Source organism: Chaetodon trifascialis, chromosome 4 (genome assembly GCF_039877785.1).
Source record: "Chaetodon trifascialis isolate fChaTrf1 chromosome 4, fChaTrf1.hap1, whole genome shotgun sequence".
In the NCBI taxonomy this organism is placed as follows: domain Eukaryota; kingdom Metazoa; phylum Chordata; class Actinopteri; order Chaetodontiformes; family Chaetodontidae; genus Chaetodon; species Chaetodon trifascialis.
Window position 1 is genome coordinate 6147564 of NC_092059.1, and position 23940 is coordinate 6171503.

The following is a 23940-nucleotide window of genomic DNA, read 5'->3' on the forward strand; positions in this document are numbered from 1 at the left end:
CCCAAAATAATTAACAGCCTCATTCCTGTTTCAAAGGCTAATCCTCTCTCTCGCTCTCTTACTCGCTCTCTTTTTACACTCCCTCCATTTTCCTCTTGACCCGAATTTAATTTTCCTTGGCTCCATCTAGCTTAGTGTAATGATGAGGGTTACGAAAATCATCTGGCAACTGCTGCGACGATATGTCACAGAAGTAGTGAGGAAGGTTGCCGGGCGTGGATTCACACTAACATGCAGACACACGTAAAAACACACACACACACACACACACTCTGAACTAGGGCTTGGCTCCAAGCAATGTGTTATTCATTAAAGGGAATCAGATTCTCCTCACTTCGCTGCTAGCTCTATTTCTCTTTGTCAGAAAAAGCAGAGGGGAGTGAAAAGAGGGAGCCGAGGAGGCAAACTTTATTTGAAGGTTGCTCCGTCTGTAGAATCTCCAGTGGTCAATTACAGAAAAGTATTAAGTTGCATAAAGATTACTGCATTCATGCGGTATCACTCATATATTCATACAGTTTGCATGTCTGGGTGTCCCTAATAAAGCTGAAGTTCCGTGTTTTGTGAGACGTGTGTACTCACTATGCAGTAGGCCACCAGGGCTCCCTGCACGAAGCCTGCCAGGACATCAGTCGGATGGTGCTTGTGGTCGGAGACACGTGATAGGCCGGTGTAAAAGGCCATCATCAGCAGGGTGAACTGGAGCAGCGGGCGGAGGAGACGAGCACCGCGCCATGTAAACCTGGACTGGAGATAGAACTGTGAAGACAGAGAGAAAGAAGAAGAGGTTAGACAGAGACAAATTTCTTCATACAACAGAACTTAACATGCTGTGCCAGCGCTCTGATACTCAAACCCTTCATGTGTAGTGCCCATCCTGTTATTGATGGCATAATGATTGAACCCTTACACACACTGGGCTGGATTTAAACATATGTTGCATTGACTTTTTAAACCCTCACCTGCAGCGTGCGTACATCTATATTATTACTGCCTGAGAGGTCTAGACTGAATCAAAGTGGGCCGGCTGGCCAGACCCACAAAGATACACATACCGTCTTCCACAACACGCACACTCAACTGCCTGAGACCCGGACATGACTGATTCATGGTTCTACATCCCAGCTGTAAAAACAGCACGACCACAGAAATCCACTGGAATACACACACACACACACACACACACACACACACACACACACACACACACACACACACACACACGTATACATACCCTGCCATGAACATTTCAGCACTTTGTAGGGATGAACTCTCTACCCTCTATTAGAGTAAATAGAAGACAAAGCGGATGCACCCCCGGCTCTGCCCATTTTCTGGGTCATGATAGAGACTGAGAAGAGCCAAAACAGGAACAGCTAAGTCCAAGGTCACTTTCAGACACTCGCACATGTGCAAATAACATGCACAGCCTCTCTCGCTTTATCCACCTACATGCACGGTGGTGAGATCAGTCCAGGTTCCTTAAACATCCTGTGTTTCTGCACCACTCATACCCTTTACTTCCTGCCTCTCACACCCAGAGACAGAGGGCCTGGGAGGACCGGCCTCAGCCAAGGTCTGCCCAGCCTAAAGCCTCCAGACTTGTGTCTTCTAATCAGCTGGGCTAACAATACCTACAGACAGCCGCAGTGCCTCCCACCACCCCTCGTCCACTACAAGCCCCTGTAGGTGTGGACGTAAAGCTTGTTCGCACTTCCTCTACGACACTCTATCATTGTTCTTCTCCTTACGGAAGCAGAGGAAGCGATCCCTCCCATCCCTTCCAGTTTTGTTCTCTCCTCCTTGGCAGGGATGTTTAGACTTCAGGCTTCCTCCGTAGTGGTTCTCAGGTAGCGGGCAAAGACTACTGATAAGTACTTTTGTCTGACGTCCTGCAGCAATGAGCGCAACATCCGAAAACCCCTTCGCACCACATCCTAAACCTCTCAATTTAAAGCAAGCTCGGAGAGAGCATGAGCGCTTAGCCAAAACAAAGAGTTACAGCGACCTGCCGATCAGCTTGGCCGTATCTCTGAAGGGCAGTGAGTAAACCCAAACAACCCGTCTGATCCTGATTCAGCAGAAGCATGCAGACATCAGCAATGGAGAGGGTTAATGAACTTCTAAAATCCAAAAATGCATCGTCTTCTCTTTGAATCCAACTCAGACTAAAATAGACTGCCTTCCTGACCCGAGCTGTCCTCCCTGAAATTTGCTGTGAGTCTCAAATAGTCAGATCTAAGGAAAACAACAATAAAACACAACAACAAAAGGATTCCCAACAGATTCCCATGACGGAGGGAGACGAGAGCGACACAAAGTCTGGTGGTTTCTAAAGGAATCCGGCTCATTCCAGTAAGATCTTCTTCCTCTGTGTTTCTCGCTGTGACTCAAAGTCAGTGTTAAATAAAAGAAAACACAACAAAGTGAGAAAGAATGAGAACGAGGGCTCATTTTACTCACAAGCCCCCTTCCCCTTCCCTCCTCTGGTTCACGCCATGCTTTGATACAAAAGCATAGCTGTGGTTAAGACTGCTTATATCACAAACAAACAAACATATTGGCTTTTATTGAAGCAACTTGCCTCTTGGTGATTGTGTACGAACAAATAGCTCACATAAATGATCCAGTCTGCTACTGGATAGTATGTGCAAAGAGAAGTGTGCACATCAAACGTGCAAAAGACAGCCCAGCGGGACGCGTGAGTGCACACACATGCTGGTTCATCGGCGGCTGCGGTGTAGCTGAACGGTGCGCCGTGCGGCCTGTGCCAGTTATCTGCATCTCACGGAGCCGATCTTCTCAGCTCAAACCACATCAGTCGCAGGCACAGCACTCAGGCACGTTCGACAGGAAACGAAGCGCTTCAAAGTCACAGAGTGGCAATTAGCAGATGACTGGGGGCCGTGGGAGGGAGAGCGAGGGGACGACCACATGGTGGAAATGACACTTTCACCATGTCGAGTAACGAGGGGGGAGAGACGAGAGCCCTGAGGTTGAGGGGAGGGACCCAAGAAAGAGAGGATCCACATTTGTCTGCGCCTGTCGAAAATGGTTTCTCGAGGACGAAACAAACCTCTCGAGAACCCGATCTGTACTGGAGAGAGCGGATGTTCAGATGTGAGTGGACGGTCGATTCGGTGATGGCTCAATTATCCGACTGACGGAAAATGAATCAATAACAATTTGATGATGATTTGGGAAATCCACTTATTCGTCGCCTTGAGGAGAGTCAGAAGATAAGATCGCTTCCTCTCTGCCTTTTAATTCCTAATGAAAATATCGATTGTGCGGAGGCCTCGATTTTTATTGGCTATGCAGTTAAACTTGCAGAGTAATTATCCGTCCTCTTGCCCTGCTGATTTGACTTTGGATTTGGGCTGTTAGCAGCATCTTATGGACACAAGAAAGCATATTTAAGGAGGCGTGAAGAGCGTGGGAGGTTCTGTGAATGAAAACAGGATGTCACATGACGAGTTTTCAGTTGGCAAAAACAAAAAAATGCTGCAGATTCCTTTTTCCACTAGGAATGCCTCCACTGTGGGCTTTGTTTCAGGCTGGTTTTGTATTCCAAAACATCGAGTACAAACTGTTCCTCCTCTGCTCCACTGCTTCTCCTCTCTTTCTGTTTGCACCAGCCTCCTCTGGCTATGGTCCTGAGCTCGCCGCAGCTGAAGCTCTGCTCTCGGACTGGTGTGTCACTCTGTGGTCTGGATGCATCTCCGTTCCCTCTCTGCTTTTTCCCCAGCTTTTTATTCGCTCTCATCTCTTTTCCTGACCGGAGTGTAGCTGTAGGTTCACCCAGAGGCTGGGAAATACCCGCTGCAAGCCCTCACTGCATGACAAGACACTCGAAAACACCAGAACTTCAACTGTCAGCCCACCGTGAGAACCAAGACCACCTTGTAACCAAGCTTGAGCCAGCCAGACCCAAAACACTGACTCTCCTCTCCCCACTCAGAAGAGGAGGGGGAGAAGATGCTTGGGGAGCTCCCAGCTGGCAATTGTGCGTGTGTGTAATTAGACTGTTTGAAGCACAAAATGCCTCTAGGGTGCTAAACCCCACCCAACACCCACAACAGGTGGAGTGAGCAATTGAGAGAAATGGGAGCGGACAGGAAGTGTACACACAGCTGCTCTGAAGAAAACAGGTGGAGTGCATCCATCCATCTCTCGGAGGAGTAAAAGGGAGAATAAGCCGCTTCATAGAATGATGAGGAGTTGGTGCCGAGGAGCGGGAGGAGGAGAAGTGGATAACAACAATGTTTTGCTTATCTTCAAGGCAGTGAATCCCCAAATCACGGCCCAGCCTTCTTTCCATGACTCCGTCTACAGTCCGTAAACCATTGTTTGTGCGGCTCTAAGCGTGTGTGTGCTTGCATGTGTGCTGTGAAGTGTGTCTAAGAGAGTTTAATAGTTACTTACAGCCAGGTAGAGCATGGTAAACATTGAAAAAGAGGCATGTCCTGAGAAGAAGGATTTCCTGCGGAGAGACAGATCATCTTCAGTCAGGTTATAGAATATAGTCACAATATTTCCACAGTGTTTTTAACACAGCATGTAGTGTGTGTGTGTGTGTGTGTGTGTGTGTGTGTGTGTGTGTGTGTGTGTGTGTGTTTTCACAAACCTGGCCTCCTGTACATCGCTCTCTTCACCAGTGCAGGTGTAGTTGGTGATGTATCCTGCTGAGCAGTCGATGGTGGAGAAATCTGGTCGACACACATCTAAGAAGTGGGGTCTCATGCGACCCACCGACACCTTGGCAATGTCTGTGAATGACTGGCTGACGGCACATCCAAAGAGAAACACGCCCATCTGCAAGATCACACACATCCATGATGAGCCATAATATCAATGCAGCTGCCGATAATTGATCGTTACTGCTCCCCTTCGTTACTGTCACAGACTCTGGTGATCTTTATATTTTACTGTTTGCATTTTTCAGACAGCATGTTTAATTTTTAAAGCTGAAAAAGAGAAGGCTTTTAGGATAAGGACGAACCTGTCTGTTCATCCCAAATCAAATCAGAGCAGTTAGCTCGACATGCTAACAACTGCAGCTTACGTGAGCAGATAAACATACTATGAAATGCATTCCTTACATTTTTGCTCTTGTATATATTTTTATTTTGGTAAGGCTAAAAAAAAAAGAAATCACCATCCAAACTCTTAATACGCAGAGTATCACTGTTGTACTGGTCTTAACAAGGGTTTAGTGAATGGTCAATTATGTATGCATTTATCTAGTACATCTAAAAGCATGCTTATGGAGAGCTGACCTGTTTGTAGAGGGCTGCAACATAAGGATTCCCGACGAAAGACTTGGTTCCCTCATGTAGTTGGTGAATCCTGAAGCATTCTCCGATCACAATCTAAAAAACAGGATTGTTTTTTTTACATAACCAGAAAGTGATCGCAAGGCACATTCTAGCTATGTGATGCTGAGTCCTATAGTCATGCAGTAGGTTCGGATACAGATAACCATAGAGTAAAAATGCTAACGTTTGAGTGTGTATCATGCAGGAAATCTAGTTTAAATCCAGAGTGAAGTGACTAGAGTGAGTAGAGAGGATGTGTAATGAACAAACAGGAGAGAGAGAATGAGCGAGACACAGACAGACATATAGAATGAGCATGGCCTGCCTTTCCCTCAGGCAGTTTTGATGTGGTGAGATTATTAATGAGTGGTGATGCTTTGTTCGATGATATGAGAGCGCCTTTAATGTGAGATATGAAGACAGTGAGGGCGAGGGAAAAGGAAAACATGAGAACTTAAACAAGTATTCTAGACTGGGCCAACACTTCAGCCAGACTGACCTGACTGAGGAGGATTTAAATTGGGGCAATGGTCTGCTATAAGGCTTAAGTCAAGTGCTAACCCTGAATTCTGTGTTATTCAAGCCAGGGGCTTTTAAGTACCGCTGGGGCCCATGGAAAGACCTCATCTACGCTGAGGGAGCTTACACCAAGCCAACCCTCGAGGCACGGACATGTCAATCATATCTGAACCACCTGGGGTATCTGAGTGACGGAGCGGCTGCTCTCCACCACTAACCGCATCTCCCTTTCCTTCCTATTTCCACACAAGGCTTCACTCTTCGGCCTAATTTCTCACCCAATCTCCCAGGAAAATATTTACCTGCCTATCTGCGCGCCAGCAGACAGTCCTGTGAGTGTGAACAGCATTCAAGACTGGAAATGTGTGCACATCCGCGGGCTCAGTGTTTCCCAGACATCCTATCAAGTTAATGTAGATACATGATGTTTGTGTATTTACATGTATTGTGTTTTAATTGTTAGGCTTGGTAAACACACATATCCTGCCTGTTGGGTGGTCAGCTGGCAGGCTCACAGCCAGGAGAAACAAACATGGCGGTGTATTAGTGTGTGTGTGTGTGTGTGTGTGTGTGTGTGTGTGTGTGTGTGTGTGTGTGTGTGTGTGTGTGTGTGTGTGTGTGTGTGTGCTATTGTCGATGAATTGTTCTGATCTCTGCTTAAGATTAGAACCGCAGGAGGCCGATACAGGCCACAGAAGTTTATTTGGGTTGTCAGCATTTGCATTCAAACCTCTCCTCCCCTTCTCAATCGCCCTGTCTTGGTTTATTCCAACATGTCTGGTTGTCCGAGTGCAGACAGGCCCTTTGTGATCAGAGCAGAGGGCCTGATGGGTTTATTTGGATCATCAGTGTGTATGCTTACAGAACTCCATCTCGCCATTGCTAATTCTGTTTCTCACAGTGGAAACGAGGCCTGTCAGACATAGATATGTCAGACCAGCGGGACTGTTGGGATTTCCCTACCAGTGAAGATAAACAAGAGGCCCAACTGGAATCTGCTACCAGTGCACGTATGTGCGTGCATATACGTGTGTGTGCGCCCGCCTGTGCGAGCATGCGCGCGTGTGCGTTAAAGGAATGGTGTCGGCATGGCAGTAGACGCCACTAATGGAACACAGCTGTGTGAGACACGCCAGCTTTGCCCACACGTGAACATGCGAGGGAACTAACTAACACAAGCACCGTCTCCTGGTTCCAATAAGCAGAAGAGCTGAGCTGGTACTGTGTATGTGTGTGTGTGTGTGTGTGCCCGTCAAGCTGATGGCGAGGAGACGCGGGTGAAGCGACGTCTCAGTCTGGGAACTTATGAGGGGGCTGTGCCACAAAGAGTCTGGGGGCTGTAAAGAACATCTAGCCCGACCACGTGGCATTAATTGACACACACATACCCCACCACATGTCATTATAACATGTTTCCACTCACCCTGCCCCCCCCCAACTCTAATCTGCTGGCACTCCACTACAGCCATTCCTTCTCTGAAGCTGGAGTCAAGTCATGGGAATGAAGACTTCATGCTGTTGCTAACTGGTTAGACGCCTCAGGCTGTCAGGGAGGCGCTGCTGGCATGGGAGAGAGCACTGACACGTTCACCCAAAGTAATGTGAGGGGGCACAGGGGGCACGGAGCCAGGGAGCACGGAGACCGGTATGAGAATGGACCAAGAGCTTGTAAAATCTCTTTGGTCTTTGGCATGCATGCGTCAGCACACACACATAAACACACATTTCCTAATGTCGCTTGGGGGGCCTCACACTACCACTGACTCGCTTAGCCATAAAAGCAGGCCGTTACAAATGCCTTGGATGACTCAGAGCTGATACGGGAGAATAAAGTATGACGAAGAAAACATTTTAGAATGAAAGGGCAGGGCATAAAGAGCACATTTACAGCAAAAGACTGGAGTACTTTAGAAAATAGTGCATGATAAGAAATCACTCAAACGTTTTGATTAAGGGGCTATGTTAGTGAGACTCATCTATCGGACCATGAGAGGTAAAAAGAAGTGGCTTTAAATTGGAGTGAAAGCAACAAACAAAGGGAGGTGTGAAGGTCGACTTACAGAGAAGATGGCAATAAGAATGCCAACACCACAAAGCACGGCATCGCTAATGGTGTCTCCCTCTTTTCGGGGGTAGCGGATGGACTCGTCCGAACAGTAAAACCCGCGCTGGTACGGCTTTATGGTGCTAGTCTCAATGATCAGGAAAGGCAGGCTAGCTACAAGAGACACAGGAGGGGAGCAAAGAGAGAGGAAGACAGGAAGAGGGAGAGAAGAAAGAAAGCATAAAAGCACCCGGTCAGTGACACAGACATAAACGGAGGAGAACAGGGGGAGCACAAGGAGCACGCCGGCATCAGGGGATCATGGGATATGGCAGAAGTGGGTGAGGCTTAAGGATGTCATGTATGGTCAGCTCAGAGCAAGGGAGTGACGGATTTCCAAAATCAGACGCAACTGTCCCCGTGAATCACAAACTACGCCTTAAGAGTCACACGTTTTCAAACTTTTTTGTCACTCCTTCACAGCCGCCATCATGAACCACCAGCCGTCCCGCTTTCTGCCGCCAGTGTTCCCCAACGCCGCATGCTCGTTGTGTGCGTGGGGACTTACGGACACCGCGGGCAGTGTCAACCCAACAGAAGTGAGCACTGAGGAGGGGACGGTGCTTTTCTTGTAGGGGTAGTTCAGGCTGGAGTCGCCACAGTAGAGACCCCTCTGGTACGGGCGTATAGAGGTACGGTGCAGAACCAGGCTGGGCAGCATAGCTACACACACACACACACACACACACACATGAATGGAGGCGTGAATCCACCCACACACACATACATATGGCTGATCCACAGACACACCTAATGCAGGGATTTTGCCTCATGCAGCTACTTACCTGTGACCTGAAGAAGAAACAGCACATTAAAACACACATCATCATCATCATCATCATCATCATCATCATCATCATCATCATCATCATCATCGTCAGGCCGTTTACTGAGCAAACCCTCTCCCGCTGCTCCTGTTGACAGTGTGACACCAGGCTTTTGAGAAGTGAGCTTTTTCTTGAGCGTTAGGAGATCCCCCCTTCCTGTCAGAGCAAATACACACTGACACTCAGGGCAAGGGGTCCATTAATGGAGACAAAAGAAACCCACGGACACGAGTAATATGTCAACAACCTTGAGAACTTAAGTGTTATGGATTTTAGGGGAAGAGAGTGCCATTCCAGTGGAGTGTTTTAGGGGGTTTTACAACATTTTTTAACTGACTAGTTTGACATTTTGGGAAATAAGCTTCTTTATTTTCTTGCAGAGTTCGATGAGATGATACCACTCTTGTGTTTGTATAGTAGATGTAAAGCTACAGCCAGCAGCTGGTTAGCTTAGCTTAGCATAAAGACTGACAACAGAGAACAAAAGGTGGCCTGGCAACAAAATCCTTCATTTGTATTAAAGAAATAAGACAAAACAATAATTACTGAGCATTTCGGGTGTTTGGATTCACCCTTGGACAAAGCAGGTCTGGTTTCTGTCTTAACGTTAATCTAATCCAACTGTCTGCTGGCAGTAGTCTCAGCAGGAAAGTGCATGACAGTATTCCCCAAAATGTCAAACTGTTGCTTTAATAACAGCCTTCGTGAGGATCTGGCGGAGCTTCGTCCAACCACCTCAACAACAAATGGACAAACAGTTGAAAGCGGACCGAGAAGTGCAGTCGGTCAAACGAATTTTGTTTGCATCTTTGACAACACACGTGCATGCACTCATGCATGTCCACGTTCTATCGGGGTGAAGGGACAATAAACACACATCTCCAAATCAAAGGACTACAAATACAGACATGCAAACGCTGGCTGGGACATTCATTTTTCCTTTAGGGATATTAAAACGTGTGAATCCCAAGAAAAACAAAACTAAGCCCACCCAACTCTGGAACATTTTTTTGCATGAGAGAATGTTTGGCGTGCGTACGTGTGTGACTGCAGTAGCTCATAAATAGTGGGAGCTCAAGACACGAAGGCGTCCCGAAGACCCACACACAGACACACCAACATATACATTCAGCATCAGACTGCAGAGAAACTATTCCTGCATGCGGCCCGTGTGGTTACCGCACATCACAGGGGTTTTTGACGTTTGGGCAGAAGTCAAAAATCTGCTCATGAATGCTCCTAGAACCACCGCCATTGTCTCCCCAGTGATGGGAGACGGAGATCGTGTTACTGGTCTGTCATGAAAACACAGCCCTCACCAGTAACCACACATGTGAACTTCTTGAAGTCCTCAGCACACACTCTCTTATGCATTCTTGTGGACACACACACACTCGAGACTCCCACAGGCTCCTTCACATCCACACAGTGACATGTGCTCCCACTTCAGAGGAGAAGGTGTTGTCTCAGGTGTAAATGAGTCCATGTCCACACTAATATGGCTGCATAGGAAGAATGATCTTTTCTCTTCATTCTGTCCTCCTGTTTGTATTAATATATCTGGTGGTTGTGGTTTTTGACCACAGAAAATGATGATTTTGAAAGCTGACTGCAAAAAATTTGTTCAAACAAAACTTTTGAGGTCAAGAATGAACTTTAAAAACTCAACCTGAAAAGACGTCCTTAAACTAAAGGGCTCAGGAAAAACTCCATGTCAACATCTACATTTCCTTGATAACCAGGCAAAATCTGCTGGTGAAGATCGTGTGATATGACCTAAAGCTCCAGAACAGCTGCTAAATGCACCCTGAGGTGAGACTGTTTTGTCTTCTTGCTGGCACACTCTTCTTCTTCATCTTCTCCTCATCTGAATATAACAAAGCAACACTTCAAAACCAGCTGAAAGCCACTAATATGGCATGAAGAGTTTGAAGAATCTTTCTACTGTTTTGTTGTTTCGGTGGCAGAGGATAGCAGCTGGGATGGTCACTGAGGCAGACACCTGCATAAACAGGGTGCAGCGCCAGGGCTCGACAGGCTGCTGGTGGGCCCACGCAGGGCTGGGCCAGACTTTGGTGGTGTCTGAGAACCACTGTCCACACAACAGGCAGGGTGAGCTCTGGGTGAGCCTGTTCACCGCAGGGGCAAGGCAGGACAGCAAATGCAACTAAAGAGAAGATTCTGGTGCAAATGTGTTTCTGTGCATGTGAGTCTTTATCTTAATGCCCCACTGACCTTTAAAAGCTCAAACACAGCGAGAACCCCCATGTCTTTAGTCTGTGCACTGAATGAGTGCTGTTGGGTAAACACTCAGCTGGGGAAAACAACTTTCTCAGAAATCGGATCATGCTTCCTCTCACACCAATCTCCGCTCAGTTCTTCCATTTTCTCCTCCTTCTCCTTCCCCTTCCCTCCACTCTGGCCTACTTGTGAAGGGGGGATTCAAATGTTAATGAGGAGAAGTGAAAGGAGAGGAGGTCATGGGCTTAACAGACATGGGAAACACGCACACACACAGGCAAACACACTCATGCAAACGGGCGCTTAAAGGCTAAACTGAGATCGCAGAATAGCATGGGAAACTCTGGAGCTGACCAGCTCCTGAGAGGGACAGAAAAAGGAAAGTGTGAGCGAGTGACTGAGCTCCTCAACATCTATTGAGAAGTTATGAAAGCCTCTCTGTCCACACGCTTCCCAGCCTTGAGATGCCAAGCTGTTTTGCGCTGCCATCCCCCTGAAAACAGCCTGGTATGTGGGCATTCTCCTCATACCAAAGTCCACGAACCTCTCAGCACAAGCTAAAACTCTCCCCAGCGCTAACCCCACAGCCCGTCTGAGCCCCATCTGCAAACAGCGGCGTGAAGAAATATGACCTCTTTAATGGCGACGGGATAAAGAGCGAGTGACCTTCGCAGGGCCCGCTGACCCAGAGCGAGAGGAGGAGAGAGAGGAGGGAGTGTCAGCGGAGGGAGAGATAAAAACAGAAAAGGGGGGAACAGAAAGAGGTGGGCTGGGCTGTTGGCAAAGGCCTGTGGTGCGTCAGTGAATTAAAAAACAACTATTTTACGAGCTCTGTCACGAGGTCAATAACATTCAGAGATCCTCACTAAAGAAGAGAGAGCACCTGTACTGCTTGCAAACCTTAGGTTTCCAGAGGAAGCTAAATGCACACTTTTGCACTATTTCAGCCTGCGTTCACCCTTTCTTTTTATGTTTTTGCCTTTGCTTTCAGCGCCAATGAGCCTTATGAACTATCAAGCCACCGAGCTGCTTTTAACGGCACGAACAGGCGCCTGAGAATAAGTGGGGCCTAAAAACCCCTCGATGCAGAGAAAGAGAGAGAGGGAGGGAGAGAGGGAGGGACAGAAAGTATGGAGAATGCAACAGGAGAAAAAAACACACGTCCTAAGTGGGTGGTTTGGCGGGTTTGGGGAACAGTTCTATTTGTCTTATCAGATCCTGTCATGCATTTCTCTCTTACAGGCCATGAGGAGAACCACTGCAGGCCACTAAAGACTACTTACCACAGGTCAAAGACAGAGAGAGGTATTTCTCTGGCTGGCTGAATCAGTGTTTATGTGCAGAGGTCATGGCGGGGCCTTCAAGTGTGTGTGAGAGAGTGTGTGTGGCTTATTTTCCTTCCATATATTCACTCACGTGTTCACGCTCCGCAGCATGCTAGAAATGATGGCGTAAAAGTATGTTCATTTGTGTTTATATACGGTTTGAGCGCATATGTTTGTAAGTTTAAGTGTGTCCATGTAGACTGCAGAATGCATGTGTGTGTGAGTGTGTGTGCACGCGTTTGTTTGTGTGACAGAGATTATCCAGCCAGCGCCCGTTTGATTGGCTTTGGAGTTAAATTTGGTAGAGTGAGTTAGCGCTTGGATTAGCAGCATTAACTCGACTGAGTCTGATTTTTACATTTCCTTCAGACAGAAAGGAAATAAATGTTTCTTTTATCTGCTTACACGGTCACAACTTGATAGGATTTGCATTTTGATATGTTTCAGCAGCGCTCATTAGTATCGCGTCCGACGTTCCTCTGTCCTGCAGATTTAGGATCAGCGAGGTTCTATTATTTTCTCTCATGTTAAGACCGACTGTACCTGCCAGAACAGGAAACAATAACTATTCTTAAGACAGCTAAAGCTCTTCATCGCTCAAAGGTTAATTCCCTCTGACATGGCGCTGGTATCCTCGCAGAGCAGCACCTGCGTGTCTGCTGAGACCACAGCGAGCTTCCCGCTCTCATGACTCTCTCACCCCTCTAGGTCTCTATTGACATTTTAATGGGCTTTCATGGCTTTCGGGGAGCGGAATTAAGAACGATATCGTGATTATAGAGAGCGAGCTGGAGTGTCAGCAGTGTGTGTCAGAGGTGAATGGGAGGCGGAGCGGAGCAAAGGAAGAGGCATTGTGGTCTGCTCTAATGGAGGATTTCCTCCTCCTGTCTCTCAAAGACGCCATGTGACCCGTCCTAACAGGGAGCGGGACCGAGAATTCAGAGGAAGGTTGGGGGGGGGCTCCACTCCACAGACTGACCAGTCAATCAATCAGACTTTGTCTTCTCTTCATCTACAACATTTTCTCACTGCTCCGCAACAAATCAGATTTGTTAGGGAGTCAGTAGCTCAGCTCAGCTCAGAGCGTGGCCGCCTTTCAAACCTCAGCGCTTTTTGGGTTCTATCACAGTCTTTTGAAGTATTCAGCCAAAGTTTGTGTATAGCTGGTTAAGTTTAGAAAACCTCCAACATTTAAAGACTTCACTGATTCTTGAATTACCCAGCTTGGATCAATAAAGTCTTATCTTATCTTCCCTTATCTTATCTTAAATGAGAAAGAAAAATCTGCAGAAAAAACTTCATGATTAATGCTGAAGCAGTTTATTTATTGATTAGTTGATTAACAGAATATAGCTTGAACTGCTTTGATGATAATAATATTAACATTTTCTATTCCCAGATTTGCAGATGTGAAAATGTGCTTCTTTTCCTCGTTTTATGCAGTTGGACATTGAATATCTTTGCTTTCTGAGGTTACAAATTGGACAACACAAAGCACTTTAAAACACCATCTTGAGCTCTGGAAGATAGGAACATTTCCATTGTTTTCAGACATTTTATAGACTATTTGTGATCAGAGAGGCACAGTAAGTATGTGTAAAAGTGTATTCTGACCTTTCGATAACAATCTCTCTCAAGGGAACAGACATTTCTCTCCATACACCATGAAACAACCTGACCTGTGCATGTGTGTGTGTGTTGTTATGACAGAGAAACTTGACTAATGGTGCAGATCCATTACCGTCACTTGTCAATTTCAGCCCACTCCCAGTCTCGTGAATAAACTTTTGACATACTTCTATCAGTTTAAGCTCCACATCCGGACACACCCTGCCACAGAAAACTCTAAAGTGGCCTACATCGCTATAAAGAAGGATGTAAAGATACTAGATTGTTGTTATTTGATATGTGTGTGACTCTGCGTGTGTGTGTGTGACTGGAAAGAGGGAGAGGCAGACAGGGAGAGTGTCTTTGGTCAATTACTTGCATTAGCAGAATCCTTTAGTCCATTAATTTGGATAAATACCCTCTTCCACCGACGAGTCACGGTACAATCACAACGTGTGTGTGTGTGTGTGTGTGTGTGTGTGTGTGTGTGTGTGTGTGTGTGTGTGTGTGTGTGTGTGTGTGTGTGTGTGTGTGTGTGTTCAATTTTATGGGATCAGAGAGAATGAGGGGCTCAGTGCCAGGCCCACTTGTTGGTGGACTTTGTTCTGAGGCAGGTGAGCAGGAAGGTCGCTCAGCATATGGGTGGAATCATTTGGGAATGATTATATTATTATATATGGAGATATAAATGTGGTCAGTGTTAGTAATCCAAATCTTGATGAATTATGACAACAGTAACTCCTCTAAATAAGGCTGTAATTTCCCCCTCAACCTCAGTCTTAACATACACCGGTATCTTAACATTTAGAGACGGCGCGCTCGTTCAGTTGCAACACTGCTGTGACCTCTGGGGTTTTAAAATACGGCCTGCCAAGCAAATGCCTCGGATGTTCTGAAATTTGTCACACGTCCAGCACTGCACGGCGCTCTGAGCCCACACATTTAACTCACTAAAACCATGAGCGCAAGTATGTGTGGCCTTCGAGACATTTGGGACCAGAGTGCATAGGTTAGCTGAGGTTCATGACGGACCCTGGAAGTAGCTACAGGGCCAGGGGTCAAAGGTGAGGGATGTGACATACATATAGGATTATACTGTAGCGTGGAGGAACAGGGCACACATGTCACTGAAACGCTGCACATGACATCTGTGAGAGTGTGTGCCTGCGTGTGTGGCTCTGTGGGTGTTATAGTGGATTACTGTGGTTCCACTGGCAACTTCAGCAAAGCCTTTCTCAAACATTTTCAAGTTGTCGACCACAAAGGGCTTTAAAAATGCTCTCGCAATCCAAATAAACAAACCCGGCTGCATAAAAACCACCCATGCTTTATCCATACGCATAATCACTGGAACATACGTTCATAAACACGAGCAGGAACACGCACACACATGCATCGATACAGATGTTTGGCCGTAGATATCAGTTCTTTGTTTCGACAAGCTGCTGATGTGCCTCACACAAATACAGCAGACGCACACATGCATGCACACACAAACACAAACACACGCACACACAGGAGTGGCTGAGGTCAGCAGAGTGGTGTGCAGAGTGAATCCCTGTCCTTTTTCCCCCTCTGTGTGAATGCTGCAGTGACCGGGGGGCCGCTGGCTGAAGCATGTGCTTACTCAGAGAGATTTTATTCACAGGAATAAATGCCTTTTACACACAGGCATCCGTCGGGACACTCTCTAGGGGACTCTTACCAGCAGGCACCTGCGAGGGCAGCCTCTGAATGCTGCTGCTGGCTCCGTGTTGCTGTTGGCTTGTAGGCACATATGAGGAGATGTTGGCTTCAACAGTGTTTTGTGGGAAATCAACTCTGGTCCACATTAGCAAGTGCAGGAGGCAAGTGGATCTTTATTGTGTGTTTTAAAAAGATCAGTTACAACCCATCAAGACATTCCTAACGCTTGGCTGCACCTAGCTGAAAGAGCAGGATGAACGCACAGCTGCTCCGATGAAGAGTAACCTGAGCATTGCCCAGAGGCCAGATCAGGCTACTTGGCTGGCTGGTTGGTTGGGTGGCTGTGTGGGTGTTTCTCTGCTATTGCCATAATGGCATTATTACCCCCTGGGACAAAAGCCTGGCTGCAGAGAAGAGGGCTGTGGAGTCTTTGAAACCTGACGCCTCTGTCTGAATAATGCTCCCCTCCACTTCACTCCATACTGCCCTCCCTTTCTTGAACTCCTTCCCCTCATCTGCTCCCTAAATATCCTGCTCACCTCTGCACACATCATGGACTGTGTTTATTTGAAGACAACAGGTGTTAAATTGGAGCCACGGCGTGAATGTTCTGCATGATGTTTTGTAGTGTTGTGGGGAGCCTCCTCTCTGTATGTAAAAAGGACAGGGCTCAGTGGCTGCGGCACAGATAAGGCCTGCGCCAATAAAGATGTTGAGCTGATTACAGCAGCAGCGCCGGCCACAGCTGAGCAGATAAGCACTACAGCCCACAATCCAGTCAACAATACAGCTAGAAGTAGAAACAGCCATAAACCACTCACAGATAATCAAGTGGCCTTGAGTGCTCAGAGAGGAGGGTCTCTCACTCTCTCATCTCCACCTCATTCACTTTTTCCCTCCCTCCATTTCATCCTCCTTCTGTCTGCAACTCGTCTATTGGTCCTCATTAACGAAACAAAGAGCGCCGAGATGCATCAAAAGGGGTATTGTTCTCAGTCAAACAGTGAAATCTCCCTGACCCACAACCCCCCATCTCTGGATGCGCACAGCATGCGCACACACACAAACACAGAGGATTGTGGTGGGCAATGTAGTGAGAGAAAGTGACAGACAGAGGGGCCTGTGTAACAGCAGGGAGGAGGCCCAGGCGAGGACAGTGTGGTGCAACAGAAAGACGTAATGAGGCCTCCAGCTCTCAGGCTGCTGGCTGTGATGAAGCACTGCTGTGTAAGATCATCTGCTGCCTCTGCTCTCATTTACGTTCAAGTGCTATCAGCATTGTTTGTCTTTCAAGCTGCAGATCCCACGCTAATAGGCACATCTGTATGTAATGCAACCATGCAGAGCAACTGAGTGCTAATTCACATGATCCTAGAAAGACAACTGTGCAAGAGTGAAAAAGCCTCAGTTCTTGTTTTCATGCAATAAGGCGTTTATGAATGAGCTCATTGCTCGCACACAAAATATTCATTTACACACCAGCTGAGAACTCAAACACAAGCTTAAGCGCACAAGAATGACTGCTAACAAAGGTTTATGGTAGGGTCCAGCCCAGTAATCCTGTTTTATCTAAATAAGCAGTTTGAGAGTGTAATTATAGATAAGAGAGTAGAAAGAGATAGGAGAGGCTAAACCATTGTTGTCAAAGCGTAAACTACAAGCTGTTTTTCTTCATCTATTGTCACAGTTTAGTCTTTTATTGTGCAATTGAATTGTTTGCTAGGGATGGAGGCGTTGGGAAACGAGTTAAAAGAGATGAATGTGTCTGGCTCGTAAAGCAGCATAAAAAGATGGAGTCACATCAGTCAACCTGATGCCTCCGGCTTGCCCACGGGAACCACGTGGGACACACACACATACACACAAGTCGAGCCACACATGCCTCACACATGCTACCCACACACACACATCGAAGACACAAGCATGCACAGACTGCTTTGCCCCTCAGGCCATAGAGTCCGTCTAATGACAGCTCTGGGCTCTCCCTCATAAACCCCACGGGACACACATACACACACTCACACCCACACATCTCTAATCGCAGCCCTGTGCAGACACAAACCCCTGGGGTTTGTCATTTAACTCATGCACCAGCAGAAACCAGCCACATGTCACAATGACGGGCTGAAAATGTTACGCGAACAAGTCTGGCCACAATGCCTCCATCACGGCGCGTACAGAAATATACGTCTACGCAAAAATGCACGCTTCAAATTACATACATTCTTTTAGGACTAGCAGCCCTTTAGCCACGAACGTTGTCATGAAAATCTGCTGATCTTTATCTTTCTGCATCGTAAAATGATTGTCATCTGCCAGAGGACACTCCTCACCTTCTTAAGAGGCACAACCTCACCCTGTCCTGCAGCCACAACATAAACACACACCACAACCCAGAACAGGACGCCCCCTGAAGCCACACAGGCATACATACAGTGATGTAATCACACCGTAAATACCATATCCGACTATTGTCAGAGCCGAATCTTGAGACTGATGTTACATATTCCTCTGTGAGCATTCGCTGAATTTCTGCGCGGAGCCCTCGGCTAAGTGCAGGAAATGTCATACGGAGAGCACTGCAGGCACTTGTCCTATATGAGTCTATTTTCTGCCTGACCTTTGACCCTATCTGACAAACAGAAGAATAGACTGACATGGAGCATCAACAGAGAGACTCAAATAGACAGAAAATGCAAACAATTTCAATACTTCTCTTCAATAGATGGTGCTTCTAGGAGCTTGTGACAAGAAACTTAATGGCTAAATGGCACATAGAGAGTGATCTGTTTTGTTGGCTGTTACGACACCCACATTAGTGATGCCTGACATGACAAACTTCACAGACAAATGAGCATATTGGCATGTCCTTCTCTCTCTTTCTCTCTATATGTAGCTGGGAAGTCCAGAGCACTTTTCATCCAGCTCCTGCCCCTGAACACACACACTTATGCAGAACTCCTGACAATATTTGCCCTTGGATTAAGGTCAGCAGCTTTGGACTGGAGCCTGTGTTTGGGTTTGTGCATGAGGGCCTCCCACTTGCTGTTTGATTGCAGTTTTCTACTAGACACTTAGCGGAAAGTGCTTATCTGTTTATCTGTCTACTACTGATACACTAAACTAACCACATCTTACTGTGTTGAAGTATTTTGCAACCAACATGCTTTCATGCCTTTTCTCTCCATTAGAGCAAAACCAGTAAGGAAAAGGGGAGACAAGCTCAAGTGGAGAGGGAGCAGTGAGGGAAGGAAGGGGGGGAGAGTGGAAATGGGCTGTGAGACGAAGAAAAAAAAAGAAATGGACAGGATTTCATTTCACGACCACACCTACCTCCGACCGACACTACCTTTCCGTTTCCCACCCTTTCCTGAGTACCACTATGCACACACACACACACACACACATCATGCCCCCTGGTTCACTCACTCCCAAAATTACACCAGATGTCACATCAAGAGTTTTTGGCCACGGCACTGTAGCCAGACGAAGAATTTGAGAAATTCTGGAAAATATTTGTAGAGCGGCTCAGGATTGAAGTGGCGTGGGCCTGGAGAGGTAGAGGTTAAACCTCTCCTGCTTTAATGAGCGGCTGTGTGACTGACTGCTGTAATGCTATAGCAGCTAATGGGGAGGCAGCCATATAGGGTTAATGCTACAGGGTGAGTTATGAAGCTGATTCCCTGGGGGCCAAAAGGTTACGCTCCTGTCCCCGGCTAATAAGAATGTCCACATCTGTCACTCGTGGAAAAGCCTGTCCCCAAACACCTGACTGTATCACGGATCAGAACAGATAGCAAGAAACCTGAGATGCTGATGGAAAAAAGGCTTTCAGTCAACTGAAATCACCTTTTAAAACATTAAGCAATCTATATACTCAAAGTCAGTGGACGCAGTTCAGGACAATCCATGTTTTATCAAATCCACCTGCAAAAAGGCCCCTGCAGCTCAAACCCAGCCACGTCTGCAAGCAAAAACACACAATGTATAATCTCCTTTGCATTGTATAAAACTTAAACTGGGTTTAGGTGAGGCTACTTTTATAGATATGATGTCCTGGAAGCTCAAGTGGGTGACGAAGCATTGTCACAAAAAACACCCACCTTAAATTGGATGACACAGGCCATCGGGCTGTGTATAGCTCATGGAGAGAAAATGACAAGAATGAAATTCTGCAGCCTGCGGTGGAGTTGGTGTATTTATAGTGAGTTTATGGTGTTTTGTGTGTGCGCTCCTTATAGCGCCGCTAAATCAACTCCGCTGCTCAGTGAGAGAGGAACCCGAGCCAAAGTGAAATCAGCAGATGATGCTTGTGCTCAGCTGCCAAAATCTCATGCTGCAACTCAGGAGCGGAGCTGAGCGAGTGTACGTCTGTGCGTTCTTCATCAGCATCCTGATCCCGCTGTGTTTATGCATCATTAGCCTTAATAAGCAGAGGCAACATGAGGACAGAACCCTTTTTTTTTTTTAGTTTGTACACATGTGTTGGTCTGTGTGTGTGATTATAGGTGGCCTCAGATGTCCTTTATGCAAACACAACAATTAGCCACGCCTGAGGGTGTGTGACAGTCAGGCAGACTGACAACCTATAGAAAGGTGTCACTGCACAGACTGTTAGTGTGTGTGTGTGTGTGTGTGTGTGTGTGTGTGTGTGTGTGTGTGTGTGTGTGTGTGTGTGTGTGTGTGTGTGTGTGTGTGTCACCAGCTGGCATATAGGATCTAATTAAAGGTAATGAGATTTTTTTGCATTAACTATCTTGACACTACCTTTTTCTGATGCACTCACAGAGCAAAGCCCATTGAATATCAGGCATTCTTCTGAACCCGTTACACACCCGCATTCCTCATTCCTCATTCAAGACCCCCTGATAACCCCCGCTTTCTCCTGGCCTTTCTTCTTCTCCTCTCTTTTAACCCCCCTGTCCTTCCACCCACTGAACACCCCATGTGTAACCCACCCCCCCAAACCACTAAAGTGGGGCAACCAATCAAGAATGAGCAGCCAGATTGTGTTTAGCATGACAAAGGAGAATCTGTGTTGCCATTTGCGTCTGTGTTTACATGCATGTGTGAGCGTGTGTGCGTGCGTGCGTGTGTGTGTGTGTGTGTGTGTGTGTGTGTGTGTGTGTGTGTGCGTGTGTGTGTGTGGACTGTAGAGCTGTTACCAGCGAAGGAAATTGGTTTTATGCAGGAAATTCAGTCCACATGCGCTCAAAGCTCATCTACGTTTAAAAGTGTGCAGATGAAACAGCGTATCTCTGTCTGAGGTTCCTTAATAGGCAAAACCAATATAAACCCACTGGAAAACTTTGCGTCTGTCAAGCAGATCTGCTTCTACCACACGGCACTTAAGAGAATGTGGAGTTAATCTGCACCATTTGTAACATCCTGGGTAGTAAAAAATCCTGTTCCTGTGTGGCAATGTAGAGCATTTCATTACTACTGTTGATGCTTCAGTTTCTCCATATAAAGCTGTTGGTGTGGCTCCCACCTGCTCCTCTAATGCCTGGTCAGCCACGCGTCCCGCCTCTCCATCTCTCTCCGTTAGATCGGAGAAGCTTTCCCCTGCCACAACACATGCTTAAGCAATTATTCCACGCAGTCCCCTGGACAGAGAGGGAGAGAGAGGGCTCGAAAGAAGGCTAGAGAGAGCGAGAGAGAGGGGGAGAGAAAGTAATTTGAAGTGGAGTGATCAGGGGCAGCTGGCCAGGGATTTGCAGGGTTCTGGGAGAGAATGTGTAGAAGTTAGAGCGCAACTCCCATAATCCTTTTCTAAAAGAGAGAAAGGAGAGACGGAGGGATTGAAAACAGAGAGAAGAGAAAGGGGGGCCACTGGAGCTTGAAACTAAAAGGACTGGGCTACAGTGACAACAGCCAAAAACAAACCAGCTATCAAAGCAGCACACAGACACACACACACACACACACACACACACACACACACACAAACCCTGCACACTGAGGCTGGATGGGACACCAGAGGAATAACAAGTTCGGACCAACACACAAACTCATCACAAACAAGCCTGTTGGCGCAAATCAGGCCAGTAAAGACAGACATCTCAGCCTGGGTGACAGTTTCATCAGCTATGAATCAATACCTTAATTACACTTCGATTTTTTTTACTTGCATCTCTATGTATGGACAGCTCTCGCTGCAATGGCACCTCCGGAGGTTCAGGGTCAGATGAACAAGGTTATGAGGGCACAGGAGGGTTGTCACGGGCTATTTAAAGGGCAGCAAAAGGGCGGGTTACAGCACTTCAAAACACTATGCCCTGGGCATGTTGGCTGGCATCAGCTGTGACAGAGTCCCAGTGACGCTCTGTGCACTTTGAAATGATCAATACATCTCCTTGCTGTCTCAGCTGAGAGTCAGCCAATGAGCAAACTGTTTGTCCTGTGTTGATACGTATTTCTGAATGTGGCACACATGTCATGTCTGGGTTGATCCCTTGTGAGGCTGCACTCTATAAACTGCATTTTTCTAACAATGCAACAGCCTGAAAATGTGGAGTGTGGTCACTGTTTGGCTCCGCGCTTCCCCGGCATGTGTTGGTTGGTGTGTTGCAGCACGACGATAAGGGGATGCTGCAGATTAAGTTGTCTTGTGGTCACAGATAACAGGCAACACTTTTAAAACGATAAGGCTTTTATTGCAAACCATTAGAAAGCGCGGGGTTTTCCATGGATTTATTGTTTTGTGCGAGAGTTTTAAGAGGTTGATCTTGGCAGGCATTTCAAATCAGCTGAGCCAAAAAAAAAGTAAACAATTCAAATTCTAACAGAGGCGAATAAAAAGCCTGAACTTTTTCATAAACTTACCAAGTAGAAGACAGAAGACGTCAAGCGCTATTAGCAGCTTCTTCTTACTGTTGTCAACACCATTGTTGTTGTTTAACGTAGAGGTTCCTCCGTTCCTTGTCTCTTGGGCCATTGCTTTCTCATACATGTACTTTTGCATTTGAGAAGTCCCCGTTTCAGCTCAAAATCCCACACCACGCGTTAGGTGAAGAAACTCTGTCAGGCTTTCAAGTCCTTCAAATGTCATGCAACTCAACGGGGGGAAAAGAATTCCCCAACTCGAAGGTCTCGTAAAGTTTCAGATCTGCTGCTGCCTCGTAATTCACTTTTACATAAAAAGTCAAAATAAAAAATAAGTGAGCATTAAATGGTGAGCGGACCCGCGCCACGGACTCAAGGAAGAAAAGTTGTCTGCGCTCGAAATGAATGGAAGCCTGCTCCCCTTGATCGCTCCTGGTTCCAACACTTGGACTGAGTGAGAATTGCGCTGTGCATCGACAGCCGCGCTTGTTATATCAATCCTTCTTCTTCTCCTCCTCCCCCTGCTCTCTCTGAGTTCCCCCAGCTCAGCCCTCTTCCCTCTGCTAGCGGTGGGTAATCACCTCCATCCCTGCATGGAAAACTTTCTCAGACTGGAGACCAGGAGGGGGCCGGAGCGCAGCGCGGAGATGCAGCGCCCCCAGTGGTTATGCGAGGTACGACAGGCGCGCCAGGGCGGCAGGTTCGGAGCGTCTCAGAGCGGTCGGTTTGGTGGGCATGAGAGTAGTTTCTCCTTTCATCCTGAAAATAAAGCAATTATTGCTTATTTTCCAGTATGTTTCATGAGGTCATGTTGAAAGATTCTTGATTAAATCTAACTGCGAACAGCCATTATAAATTTTACAAATAAAGAAATGTTTAATGTCATTATTATTACAAGCATGGCGAAAATATTGTGCGTATTTTGCCAATACAATAATGAAACTATAAATATTGTGCCAGTGCCGATACAAAGAATATGTAGAAGGTTATAATATATAGTTTTCATTGGAATTATTCATTTGTCTAAATAATTGTGTAAATGGGGATTTGTTGAACAGAAAAACAACGCAGACAAATTTGATCATCTATCAAAATTGATCCTTTCAAACAAACTTAACAGCGCAAATTCTAATGTTATTGGTCAGTGAAGCCACTCATACACAATCCAAGTTAACGTGTATTTAAAAGCATGAGGATTAGTGTTTCTTTTCTAGCTTTGATATGAGGAAATTCGCCAGTTCCACAAACGCTTCTTACTTCCCGAGAGAGCTCGATCCTTACGCACAGGACAGGAGCAGAGGCAGCTCCAGAAGTCATACAGGACAGTGATAAATTAAACGTACACTGTCACCTAGTGGTTAAAACGCGAACAACTCACCTCATTCTTATTTGTCAGCTCAGCCATCCATGAAGTTCACTTCTTAGACCATTTTTCAACCAGCCCACTGTGTCCCAGGAAGTTAATGGAAGATTATCGACAGTATGGA

The 23940-nt window shown here is 46.6% G+C and overlaps 1 protein-coding gene across 2 annotated transcripts in view; it reads right to left on the reverse strand.

Moving 5' to 3' along the window:
* The window catches only part of plpp3 (phospholipid phosphatase 3), a 28255-nt gene extending 5194 nt beyond the window's left edge, over positions 1-23061 (reverse strand). The window contains exons 1-6 of one of the 2 annotated variants that reach the window (XM_070961684.1): positions 22454-23061; positions 7898-8055; positions 5280-5372; positions 4628-4815; positions 4426-4483; positions 583-759 (exon numbers count right to left, since the gene is read on the reverse strand). In XM_070961684.1, the coding sequence (XP_070817785.1) occupies positions 583-759; positions 4426-4483; positions 4628-4815; positions 5280-5372; positions 7898-8055; positions 22454-22592 (813 nt within the window). In that variant the 5' untranslated portion in view covers positions 22593-23061. Of the gene's footprint in view, positions 1-582; positions 760-4425; positions 4484-4627; positions 4816-5279; positions 5373-7897; positions 8056-8449; positions 8605-22453 lie in introns of both variants that reach the window. The other variant, XM_070961682.1, reaches the window with a different exon arrangement.
* Positions 23062-23940: the final 879 nt, after the last annotated feature.